The sequence below is a fragment of the Cygnus atratus genome, chromosome 7 (assembly GCF_013377495.2).
Source record: "Cygnus atratus isolate AKBS03 ecotype Queensland, Australia chromosome 7, CAtr_DNAZoo_HiC_assembly, whole genome shotgun sequence".
Lineage (NCBI taxonomy): Eukaryota > Metazoa > Chordata > Aves > Anseriformes > Anatidae > Cygnus > Cygnus atratus.
This window is the reverse complement of record NC_066368.1, coordinates 5,220,998-5,233,741: the sequence shown is the minus strand read 5'-3', so window position 1 is coordinate 5,233,741 and position 12,744 is coordinate 5,220,998. Positions and strand designations below refer to the sequence as shown.

General features: G+C 39.2%; 1 protein-coding gene across 6 annotated transcripts in view; it reads right to left on the bottom strand.

Moving 5' to 3' along the window:
* Positions 1-491: 491 nt before the first annotated feature.
* Positions 492-12,744, bottom strand: part of ATE1 (arginyltransferase 1) — an 85,358-nt gene continuing 73,105 nt past the window's right edge. For all 6 annotated transcript variants that reach the window (XM_035547693.2, XM_035547694.2, XM_050711889.1 and 3 more), the window contains one exon: positions 492-1,043. In XM_035547693.2, coding sequence (XP_035403586.1) covers positions 865-1,043 — 179 coding nt within the window. In that variant the 3' untranslated portion in view covers positions 492-864. The remainder of the gene's footprint in view (positions 1,044-12,744) is intronic.

The following is a 12,744-nucleotide window of genomic DNA, read 5'->3' as shown; positions in this document are numbered from 1 at the left end:
ATCTCCCAAACTCTATTTCACATGAATGATATGCATTAAAATATCCACTCTTTTTAGATAAATGGTTAGGCTTATACCAAACAAACAAACAAACCAAAACAACAACAACAAAAAAGGCAACCAAAAAAAAAAAAAACACACCACAAAACCCAGTGCCACTTGGCATATCTTTGGTAAATAGTGCAGCTATTCTGTTTTGTCTCTGAAGGGGAAAGTTTTCCAAAGCACGTCATCTCCTGCCACTAAGAATCCACTAGAAATTGCCACATTCACTAGGATCTCAGATGCTAACCTACTCTATCAAACAAATGAAGAACGTGCAGTGAAAGTATTTCCTGTTTTTAAATACACTGTTGAAATATAATTAAACCATGCCAGATTTCACATTGGAAAGTAACGGCACCTTTCAATTCTCTTGCAATAGTTTAGGAGCATACAAACGCACGCACAAATTTCATGGCAATTTTAAATAACAGATATCCAAGCTGCTATTTGAAAACATCTGTAATTTAATTATTGTTAATCTAGATTTAGTCAACCTTTGTCCCTAGAAAAAAGACACCTGTTTTTCATTTTGCTTAGATACTTAGAATTATTCAAAATGCAAAGAAAGGCTAGAACTACTTAATTAAAACGTATTACAAGCATGTATTTCTTAGCTTATATTGCTAAAGCCTTGCTGTATTGTCAAAAGTTTTATTGGAGTTTGCCTTAAAACACAGTACCATGTACTCACACATGCCTAGATATATACGTGTATTTCACACTGCAATTTTAGTAGGCATACCAACACAAATATGTTACATATCATCCAGTGGCAGTGCAATAAATGGTAGCGCCGTCGAAATGTCATTCAATGATTTTTCAACTTCTGAACAACAGCATTCTTTCTGAACAGGTCTGTCCAACCAAACTTGCGTATTGCTGAACACTGGCTTCATCGCTTGGTCCCTTCCTTCTCTTCTTATACACGCTGTAAGGCATTATGGTTCTCTTGTGAAGTACTCTAACTCTGCCCAGGTCCTTAATATGACCTTCGTCAACTGCAAAGAGAATCAGAGAAAATAAAAATTAGTTACATATATTGTCCGCATGATCTTAATTTATGCAACTAACTTCAATATGCATAATGAAAACTATCTGAAGTAATAAAAGTAATCTACAGATGAATAGCAGATGGAAGCAGAGCTGATCTACAGATCTGTTTTCTTGAATTATGGTTGAAAAAACATAGCTTGCAAAGTAACTGTATTTGTGACGTGTGAAAACATAAATCAAGCACCACCCATTACCATAGGTGATGGAGAGCATTTCTGAAAGTACCTCTACTGCTGTACTTTAAAATTCACAAGACCAATGCCAGAAGCGAAACTCTATCTGGGAAATAATTTCAAACACAACTGACCAGAAAAGATGACTTCTTGTTGCCATATTTGCATTTAATCACTACACATTTACAAAAACTGCCAGCACAAAGCACTCCTTTTCCCTGATGTTGGAAAGTGGATAAAAAAACAGCAAGAAGCTCTACACTTTTTGCCTTAGGTAAGCGTTAGGCAATAAACTATCTTCCCAGGTTAACCCCCCATGCCAACCCCCCTTTTTTCCTCATTTATACTGGTTTCTGAGTTTCTCCAGTGGAATGAGGCTGAACCCATGCCCTTGCTCATGTCTGACCCACCGAGCTCTGCAGACCCATGAACAGAGGCAGCAGTGCAAAGCTGGCTGGGTTGGGTTGACAGGATTCCTTAAGCTTTCAGATAGGCACACCACCACTGAATCTCATTACCCAACCTACAGAACCCCCGTGACTTCATTTAACCAGCCATATACTTAAGAGCACTGTTGAACAAGGTGAAGTTTCCCTATTTTTATGAATTCCATTGATGCTACTTTTACTGAATAACAGCTTTATATAGCTGCTGTGTGTCCAAAAATTGGCTCCACAGTGCTAGAAAACTCTTTGCGAAAGCATGCCACATGCCTGGGGCAACTGCAGAATAAATTAACATTATTGCAAAATACTGGTAAAAATCTTTGGACTTGTCTGAACTTCAGGTTTAAATAGCCACCAATGTAAGAGAAACACAGAAGCCGAAATAGGATTTTGAGAACAGAGCTATATAAATTCAAATAGCAACAGAGAAGAGATGCTAGAAGTCAACATCTGGGTACATAAACTACTCAGAAATTCCATCTTTTTGGCATCAGGACATTATTCTACTGAAGAGACAGCACAGGTAAGTATAACTGTCTAGCTTTAAATACAGCATCAATCTCTGCCCCAAATCAAATTAAAACGTTTTGTATGTTCATATACTTGTTTCATTTAGATTTAAACTTTTAAGGCTCCATTGACTGGACCTGAATGGTACCCGCTCTACACTGTTCTTCAGCCAACGCAAAATCAAACCAACTGCTGAGGAAATCAGTGGCTACTTCATGGGCAAAAATGGTCTTTACTTACAAGAGGACAAAAAGAGGTGGAACTTTTTCAGCAGGTTTCACAAATGGCAACAAATCCAAAGTACAGAGGGTAAGACACCAGTTCTGGGAAGCGAATTGGTCACCAAGTTCTGTCTTGCCTTGTTTTACATACCTGAAGCTTATTAAAGGCTGAAGAACAGCATTCACCTGTTTTTCATATATAAGTAATCTTTGGACTTGCCACAGGTCAGCTAAATGAATTGTCTGGAAGAATACGAAGAGATTTGTCTTACAAACAGAGATTTGTCTTACAAATCTCTATTCAGATGTAACCCTTACTACGGAAAAGCTTAACACTCCCTTTTGGGTCTTCTTTCTGCTTCAGTAAAGACAAAGGAGGTCATTAAATGCTTTTTGTTGCGAGGCACTCTCAAGAACCTGGCCCTATTCATCCACAGAAATGCCTTATAAACATTTTTCTGCTGATTGCCTGAATTTAATATGTGCAACTTAATGAAGCCTGTTTTACAAAGTTGAGAATGACTTCATTTCTTTTATCTGTGTTTTGATTCCTAACATAAAGTACAATGTCTTTCTTAAAACTTAACTATGAAAAAGTGGTTTGAAGGAAGAAACTCTGAATAGGACTTGCTAAGATTGCATTCTCCACTAATTATTGTTGGCAATTGCTTTAGATAAAACACCAAAGTCAAAAACCCTTTGCTCTGGCTTTCTCTCCCTCTTTGAAATCCATCAGGTTTTTGATGTGTGGCCAATGCCTTCCTGATATCCCAACAGGCTGGTTTTACTACCAGCCCTACTACCTCTTCTATTACATCCTCCATCTTTCTGAAAGTGCACCAAAGAAACACTCGCAAGTTTAGCTTCTGGAGGCGACACAACCGTAAAGTTATTTTAACTTCTTAAATTGGAAAGTTTATATTTACAGCACCTCTAGGCTGACTGTGAGTTTGTGTCCTGAACTGGATGCCTGCCAAGCCTAGCCGTCATAAAGAGCCTCGTGCCAAAAGCACTTTCAGAGCTGCTCACTACTCACTGTTGATGCTCGCTGCTTTTAAATAATACTGAAGCCTGATACTCTGGATGAGTTCATCTTTTGGCTCGTAAGTGCTCCTGGCCCCAGCTTCAGTTTCTTACAGTAACTAAAGCTACTGTACCTTGAATTTCCCTATAGCCTCACTGGCTCAGCTGAACTTTGTTCTTGTTGTTCGGCACATGTTTTTACACACTTAGTCTACTTTTACTCATTACATCAAGCACAGTCGGTGCATTATCCTCCTTGGAATCAGACCCACGCTAGCGCTAGCTCTATAGCTATATTAAACAGTTATTACTACCCGGGTTCTAGCAAATTTGCTAAACACTGCAGCCAAGCACTTTCTGAAGCGGGGCTTGCCAAACCATGCTGTAGACCAAGCCTTTCTTGGACTGTGGCACGGTTTCATAACACAGCCCCGCAGGCAGGAGAAGGCCCTCCCACATTAATCAAGAAAATCCCAAATCTCTTGAAAAGTCACTGTAATATGAATGCTTCAGACATCTTTTAAGCTAAAGACAGACAGTAAGTTCTGTGCATAAATAGAGTCTACACAAACAGAGACTCTGTAATAACTAAAGTTTAGCATCAGGAAAGCTTTAAACCCAGGTATTTCTGGTCCTACCAACTTACATAGCTTCCCTATGTGACAAACGCTGGGATAGCAGAGTAAGAATAAGAGAATAAGAAAAACACCTCTATTAACGAGTATTATTTCTGGGCTTTATTAAAGCAGTTTCAGTTAGAGACATCTGTTTCCTGAGGGACCCAGACTGATCAGATAGTGAAACTATGTTGGGGCAACTTTAATCATTATTGCAAGTACTGGTTACCACAAAAAGCTAAAAAAAAAAAAACACATTTTTTTCCATCTCACACTTTCTTATTTTATATCTCCTGAGTCCGCCTCTAACCTCTGCTTCTCCTCACAAGCAGTCCATGCATTAACTTATATAAACCTCAAACCAGGTAAAATCACGGGTCTGGAAACACCTCATCTTTACCATTTGGGAAGATTGGATTTGGTGGAAGGAGTTCTACTAACGAAGACTGTTATAAATGAGCAATAGCACTAGAAGGAGGCACAACCCTGCTAACATCCATTCGAACTCTTGGGCCCTCGCCTTTGTATTTGTGAAGATTATCTTCTCACAGAGTTGTTGATTAATTATAGTCTCCAGAAGAGGTACCGTCACTTTACGTATAAAACATACAAGGTTTTACTCCATAATTCAGTTACACCTGTCAATACCATTGTGACAGCAGTTACTTATTACATAAAAATCTAAACTTCAGAAAACCAATCCTGTAGACTGAAAGCACAAATCATTTTAGGAAAGCGAGCAACTGAGGATGCCAACTGTGAGCCTAAGACATAGGCCATACTTATAGACTGTACTTGTCCAGGCCAAAGAGCCATCTAGTTAAATATCCCATCTGCAGCAGTGGCCAAAAGTAAGTACCTCAGCCTGAGTACAAGAGATGGAGGCACCTCAGTAAATACACTGTACCCACTGAACACTGCTACCTGAATTATAGTTCTATTGAAAGATGCCCCAACAGTCTCACGCTTCTACTTCATGTCTGAAAAACGCAGCAATCTTCATCTAGTGATGTTTCTCAACTATGTTTTCACACTGATTTACAACAATTTTCAGGAGGCTTCCATCGGGTCACAGCATCAATTTAAATTTTTTTTTTCCCAAATGGCTTACAGATTTTAAGTATTCTCAATAAAAACATCTGAATGAACATAAAAAGAGCTATTATATTTTTTATACATTGAATGATTTGAAGTTTTTTCTTTCTTCTCTGTAAGGTATCCAGTGTAATTTAATGAGAATTAAACTGAAATGCTCGACATTTCAGAAGGCAGGGGAACATTGTTTTTTAAGCCTGTAAAAAGAAGCATCCTGTAAATCTCCAAGCTAAAATTACATCTGAATTCTTGCTAAATAAACTAACTGCCACTTCTCTGTCTCCTCCCCCAGAGACCTAAAACACCAAATTATTTATGTAGCATTTGTCTAATGAAATTTGAATACAGGAGCGGTTTCATGTACAGCCCAGCCATGGCACTGTGATGCCATAGTTGCAAACAGCTGTTAAAATTCTTCTCACCGCACCCCCATATCACTATTCAACGCTTTAAATTCACGCATGTGCTCTGCATACATTACATCTTTACTCGGCAAGTATGAATGGGCTGAGATGCTGGGGAAGGACACAAGTCAAGTCCGCTTAGGATTTCCCTTTACCAAAACTGCTGCCTTCGAGCAAAGGGAAATAGCAGAAGTGCCACGGGGCACGGCAAGGCCTGATAGCAGTGCACAGCCTCAGGATGCCAGGGAATGGTCACTAATCAACTATCCCAGCAACAACACACACCCAAAAGTCTGAGCTAAAAACGACCTTTTTGCAAGCCAAAAAGTCACAGTGAACTTTTAGCAGGGAAAATTAATGCATGTGCCTGACAAGACTTCTTTAAATAAGTAGTAATAAGTGGAGGACTTTCCTGACAAACAAAGCTCCCTAATATCAGTAAAAAACAAAACATCAGTAAAAATCAAAGCAAGAAGTAGGAGTAATCTAAAGACCAGCTATGTCAAGTATTGCCTTGGCAGATGTCGGGCAGATTTTGGCAGGATTTCTTGGCCCAGCTGCCCACACACAACCGCACCTCCACTAAAAGCATGGACACCTTGCAGAGCGACACCAAGTAATGAGCTAAAAGTAACAGCAGCGATGTCCAAAGGCAGCCCTATCCAGCAACCAGCCCGAGAAATGCTGCTATACTCAAGAGACCAGAAAGAACAAGGACAGAAGTCTGACGCACTCCTACACGATTCATTTTTTATTTCCTTACACGACCCCAACCAACCTCCTCAACGTGCTGCAAGCCCCTTCCCAAACCCAAAATGTGATTTGCAAATGCTGACGTGCATTCATTCCTACTGAAATACCCACATACAATACGCAGGAGTAATTATTTTACCATTTTTATTCCCAACAGAAGCTAATCAGGCATCAGCATGCACTTACACACATTCAAATTTCTCATTTCTGACATTTTTCCTTATGATGTAGGAATTGATTAGTATTTTTATGAAGTTATTTTGGGAAGCTGAAATCCAAGTATTTTTCTTGTCCGCGTGCATTAATCTTTATTATTATTACCTACTATAAGGTGGAGTAGCTACATCTGGTCAGCAAGCCCACGATGCCTCTCCGGGCAAGCACGTGCAAAGCAGAAGAAGGGAGAATGGCAGAGCGAGCTCTGCAACCGCCTGCTGCAGCTCCGAGCAGGCTGGAAGCCAACATCCCAACGAAGAGTGTTACGGTTCAAAGGTTTTTGTAGTAGGCTGTTACTAAATCAACTTTTCAGCGGTGGCTGATTTAATTCAAGCTGGTTTTGATCAATATTGATTTAAGGAGGGCAGTGATCATTCAGGTCCTAAAAGCATTCTTTTTCCATGTCTGGTAGGAACAGCAGAAGGAGAGGAAAGCGCTATTTAAAGCTGGTGTACGGTAAGAAAAGAAACAACCACTGCATCAAATTGTCTGAATGCAAAAATCTGAATTTTTGACAACACAGAACTTTTTCCAAAAATGTCTCAAAGTCAGGCACAACTCTTGTGGCCAGATCACAAGCTATGATGATGACGTTTCCTGAATGAAGAGCAGCAAACGTGTATCAGTTGAGAGCCATCCATGACATGTGCCTGCCAGCGCTACCTCTTCCCTTATCCCCTTGAATATACTTCTCACGTGTATGAAATCTTTAAATTTGCCAACGGTGTAGAAATGGAAGCAAGGTCACATTTCTTTCAAAGTACATTCTTCCATTTCTGGGAAAGTAAGTGAAGAAATCATTAAAATTAAGTGACAAATATATTGACGTTCTTTTTTTAAATAGGAAAAGAAGAGTAAGCTGTCTTCCAACTTTTTAATAAAAATCAATAATCACAGGAAACTATTTTTTATATTTTTTGTACACAATGGATTTAGGATTAGTAAGAAACCTTACTGAGGTCTGGTATTTCTAATTCAAAAAAGAAGCGTGGCACTCCTGCTAAACTCTGAAGCAACGCTGTTTCTGTTTATAACTTTCAGTTTCCTTAAATGCTACTTAAAACCCCTGGAACAAAGAAAGTATTTGGCCATCAAAACACCTCTTTCTCCAATGATACTGTTTGTATTTCCTTTACTGTAGTCATCTTGTTGGAGAGGTTTGTTGGAGGTTACAGGAGGATATCGCAGACATTTACCAGTGCTTCTCTTGCACAGGCTGGTGGTTCAGAGTAGGACATAACCCAGAAACTAAATATACCAGTTTTCTGTTGTTACTTATACATGTGCCTGAGGCGCATCATAAATTTAAAAGGCAAAGCAACTTGGAAATGCTCTCCATTTAGCAAAGTTTTTTTTTCAGCTACTCTGAAAAAAGAAACTCATTGTTCACATCTCAGGAGTAACAGCCGAGATCTAGAAATCCCCACATTTCTCTTTGCTTGCACTGTAGAAGCATTAAATTAGAAAACCCTGAAAAATCTGAAAAACTGAAATAAAACAGCAGCTAAAAAAATCTTGTTCCGGAGACTAAATATGACCTTACCTAACACACCTCAAGGCAAGAGCATGGCGGAGAGGAGGATCTCTAAAAACCGCCCATGAAGACGACACCAGGTTTTTATTCACAACCTGGCCTTTGCTTGCAGATAGGCTTTAATCTTTGCCTGCTGCCTGCGGTTCACTCCCTCCACAAAAGACTTATTTCTAACACCAAACTCTGTGCAAGGCATTGACCACCAGTACAACCCAGGCCAATAACAGCTTCTGGGACATGCCGGTTAATTGCTGGGTGAAATGAGGAGCAGTATCCAAGGCACATTGGGTTGCTCAAAGACTGCCCTACGCAGCGAGGACCTCCGCGTCCTCCCTCGTTTTCTTTTTGTGCTTCTGCATCCATCCTACACGGGGCACACGGACTTTATTTGCTCCGTAGCAGGATGGAACAGTGGAAGAAAGTGAAATTTAAAACTATGCCATGAATCCTGTGATTCACTGTAAAAGCTGTCTTAGAAGGAAACTCCTAGGCAGATAACTAACATTATATATTTGCTTACATTTTGCTTAAATAATAGAAACTGAAAAACTATTTACTCTAAAGAGTAAATCCATGGAAGAAACATACAAAGATTAACGATGGACAACTGCTGTATTTTCAGACAGACAGCCCAAAGGGTATGTTTGTTCTTTTGTTTCAAGTTGTTGGGGATTTTAATTTTAAATTTGGAAGCAGTCAGGACTTGCATCAGTTTTAAAGATGAACACAGTATTCAAGTTTTTCAAAACAAGGAAAGAATCTAACAGCCTTAAAAATAAATTTATAAAGAGTTAAAAAGAAAAAAAAAAAAGCTTCATGACATCCAAGCTTTCAAACTAGGTGCAAAAATGATCAAAAGAGACATCCGCCCCTTACTGGAAAGGCAACATCAATGTTCATTTGTTTGAGAATAACTAAAGACTTGTTGAATTTCTTTTAAAAGAAATGCTACGTCTGGTTTACATGACCTCATCAGGTTCACGACCAATGACTTTAAAACAAAGAAACTCTAAAAGGAGAGGACAAACTTTCAAATGTTACAACTGAAATAAGAGATATTAATTACCAGAAATAAAAATCACGTCAGTCAGAAGTCTACTGCATCTGATCTTTGAATTCAAACTACTTTCTTACTCCTTTTAAACCATTATTTCTTTTTCTTGACTAGCAAAGCATAGGAAGTCATCCACAAACCCGAAACAGGCAATATACAGTGACGAGATAAGCAATTTGCATTAATGCTAGTGTTTATGTAAAACTGTAAGTTGAAATGTGCTTTTCCTCATATTGCTTCTTCACACATCAAGAAATATTAAGACCAGTATGCCTTGGGGTATGAAAACACCAACTCAGATGAAAACAAGAGTACAGTTAAAATGAAGCATTAAAAAAAAATCAATGAAAAGAATTCCTAATTAAAACCAGAAAGCATAAGTCACAAAGGAAGTACAATAAAAAGTTCAGGATATTCTCAATCAGCCAACCCTCTGCTGTTCAGTTACTCTAACAAGAAAAAAAAGGAACTTCTGAAATCACTGTTCAAAAAGAGAACGTTTCTAAGGGGAAAATATCAAAATATCAAAATATTATCAATGATTCTTTACAAAATGATGACAGAAGAGCTACAGTATTAAAAGTATAACTTACAGTGAGCCTTAGAATGGGTAAAAACAGGAAGTTTTGAGGGCAAATCTTAAAGACATCTTACAAACAAAAACTGTTGGGCTTTGTGCCTGAAATCATACAACTGGTTTATGATTTGCAATTCAACTTTGAGAAGCAAGCAGACTAATCACTTGACAAATGCATTCAAACTCTGCTAACCCTGCTGTGCCATGCGGAAACAATAACTCATTGTGTTTTGACTCGTATTCTTCTAGTAGTAAACATGAATGGGGGCCAATGGAAAACATTTCCTGTGAATGCAGCAATTCAGAGCAGTACTTCTAGTTTTCAGCCATAATCCACAGCAACCTGCAAAGGCTTCTGCTTAACTGCAAATGCAATCCTTTGAATATATTGGCTTTATTAACAACACTAAAATCCAAGTACAGCCCACTGTTCTGGAAACATTTGAGAGAGATGCATATAAAACAGTAAGTATAAAATTCCAGGTTTATTTCTGAGGAGCTCTCACACAACATGATTATTCTAATCTACCTCAGTTTGTTACCCTGAAATATTGTGACAGAGAAATAGCTACCAAAGGGCTAGATTTAAACAATACTGATAATTCTCCAAGGACTTGCCTTTCAGGGATGCACTGCAAAGGAAACTAGCAGTACCTGGGAAAATGTTAGCTAAATGACACCGAACAGCTTTCTACCTGAGAACACCATCCAGTTTGCTCAAGATACTAAGATCTTATGGACGGTATGTCAAGACAGAATTGCACTTTTAGATGCTTCTCCAGAAGACAAAAATGAACTAATCAAGTCTAATGAAGTTGTATCTCTGGACACGATGCTATTCTTGATGACTTCAGATCTGAGAAACGAGACAGTGAATTGACAAGAACGTTAACTGCATACCCAGTATGCTTTTCTTTCTATTTTTGCCTGCTTTAAATACCCTTTGAGGTCCTGCAGGCAACCTTTAATTATGCGTTCAGTTGAAACGCGCCATGCATACAAAGACCAGAAGCAGAACTAGTAGGTAGAGCCAGCTTTTAAAAGCAGTAATTCAGCCCTATCTCAAATCTGGAAGCATTAATGTCACCGCTGCGTGACGGGAGCCTGAGCTAACAAGCACCGTGAGGCGCTCGTTGGGCACATGGCCCTGCGTGGCCCTCCCTAAATGTTGTGCGCCTGCAGGATGCAGGCTCCTTCATGCCTCAACGCATTTCTGCTGGACTCTGGAGGCACTCCTAATGCGTGACTGATCAGGTTGGGATCTGGGAAGGTGTACGTGCTCTGGGTTAGCACCGGTGCGACTGACCAAGCTGCATCCTGCACCAGGACCTCCTCCGCAGAGCTCCTCCGAACCTTTATCAGCTGCCTTTGTCTGTTCCTCAAAGCACCTGAGTGGCTCAGAGCCCAGTTCGGTGTTTGGAGCTGCTCGTTTCTCTTTAGAGAGATCCAAACCAGTCCTTGGAAACTGCTTTTTCTTTAATTTCCTTGTTATTAGGGAACTAAAACTGCACAGGTATCTTTCCAGTTTGCTTAGGCAAGGTACCTGTCAAACTCAAGAACATCACAGAAAGTAACTCAGGTACAGCTCGGAGAGACACGTTATCATGCCTTTGTATCTGTGAACTAAAGCTCGAGAAGACTCACTTAGGGATGAATCTTAAATAAAAAAATTAGGGATAGAAACCAACTGCTACATACACGCTTTACATTAGGGGTGAATGAAATATTTCATCATTCCCTATGAAAAACATCAATAAGTATTTTTCCTGGACAAATGCAGAACGCTTAGCTTGTTACTAAGTCTGGTAGAATTGTAAAACTAGTGAGTACATTGATGTTTGAAAGAGAGCAGATTATTCCATCTATTTCCTGAACTTACTTTCCATAAGAAAACGTTTTTCAAGTTGCTGCAGTTTTTAAAAGCAGAAACACTACACAACAGTTGAAGTGAAAATGCAGTTTAACTAAAATACCTTGTAACTCAGTCAGATTTACCAAAAACTGCCAAATACTCAACCCCGCCGTAAGCAGTGATTTTCTAACCACAAAACAATGCTAAGCAGTCTAAGGTTTGTAGCATGAACAGTGCCTAAAAGGACAGAGTGACCTTACTGCCTGTGCGAGGGAGGGCAAATCATGCCTGTCCTTCCAAATATCTGCATTTCTGCAGCTTCCAAGCATTGCAAAGCTGGCTTACACTTAGGACACAAGTGTTTTAGACTTCACTGTTAATGTGAAATCAATTTTACAAGGGCTAACAAGAGAGACAGAGCTGTTGCTTCATTTCATATCTCACTGAATCATTTCGCATTGCACAATACAATTCAAAAGCCACATTTTGTAACTTTAATATCATGACCGTCTGAATTACAACTTTGCTTCAGTAGAGTTAAAAACTTTTTTTGTGGCTGAGATAGAAATCTTAAATTAATTAAAATAAAGGGAATTTTAGCCATCCTGTATGCTTTTTTTCCCAGTCTATTTTGTAAACATTTCCATCTACTTATTTTCATCACGTTTAAGCAAGAATAAAACAATTTTGGCAGCTTTATTTCTTTTTCTGAAGCAAAATCCTCCCATGGGGCTGCCCCTGAGCCAGCTGACAGTGAAGGGAAACCAATGAGGAGTTCAGACTTCCACAAGAAGGCTTCCCTTCCAGCTGCAGTGCCCAACACTTTCAACCAGGCTCCCCTGGACTCTCACTCACGGGTTTTAATGACGCCAAAATGCAGCACTGAGCCGCAGGCTTGCAACAACAGCAACGGAATAAAAGACAGTACAAAAGACGAAGACTTACAGGATTATGCTTTCAGGAGTTGCAGCTCCAAATGACAGGGTGGAAAACAGGAAAACTTTTGAAAGGGCATAAAAGTTAAAAACTGTTTATTAAAATAGCTGAACTGTATTGAAGTGAAAATGGCAGGGAGCGGGAAGAGATTTTCTCAAACAAAGGGCAAAGTCCTCATTAAGGCTGCTATTTGAGAATGAGTTCAAAAAAAATAATAAAAAAAAAAAAAACAAAC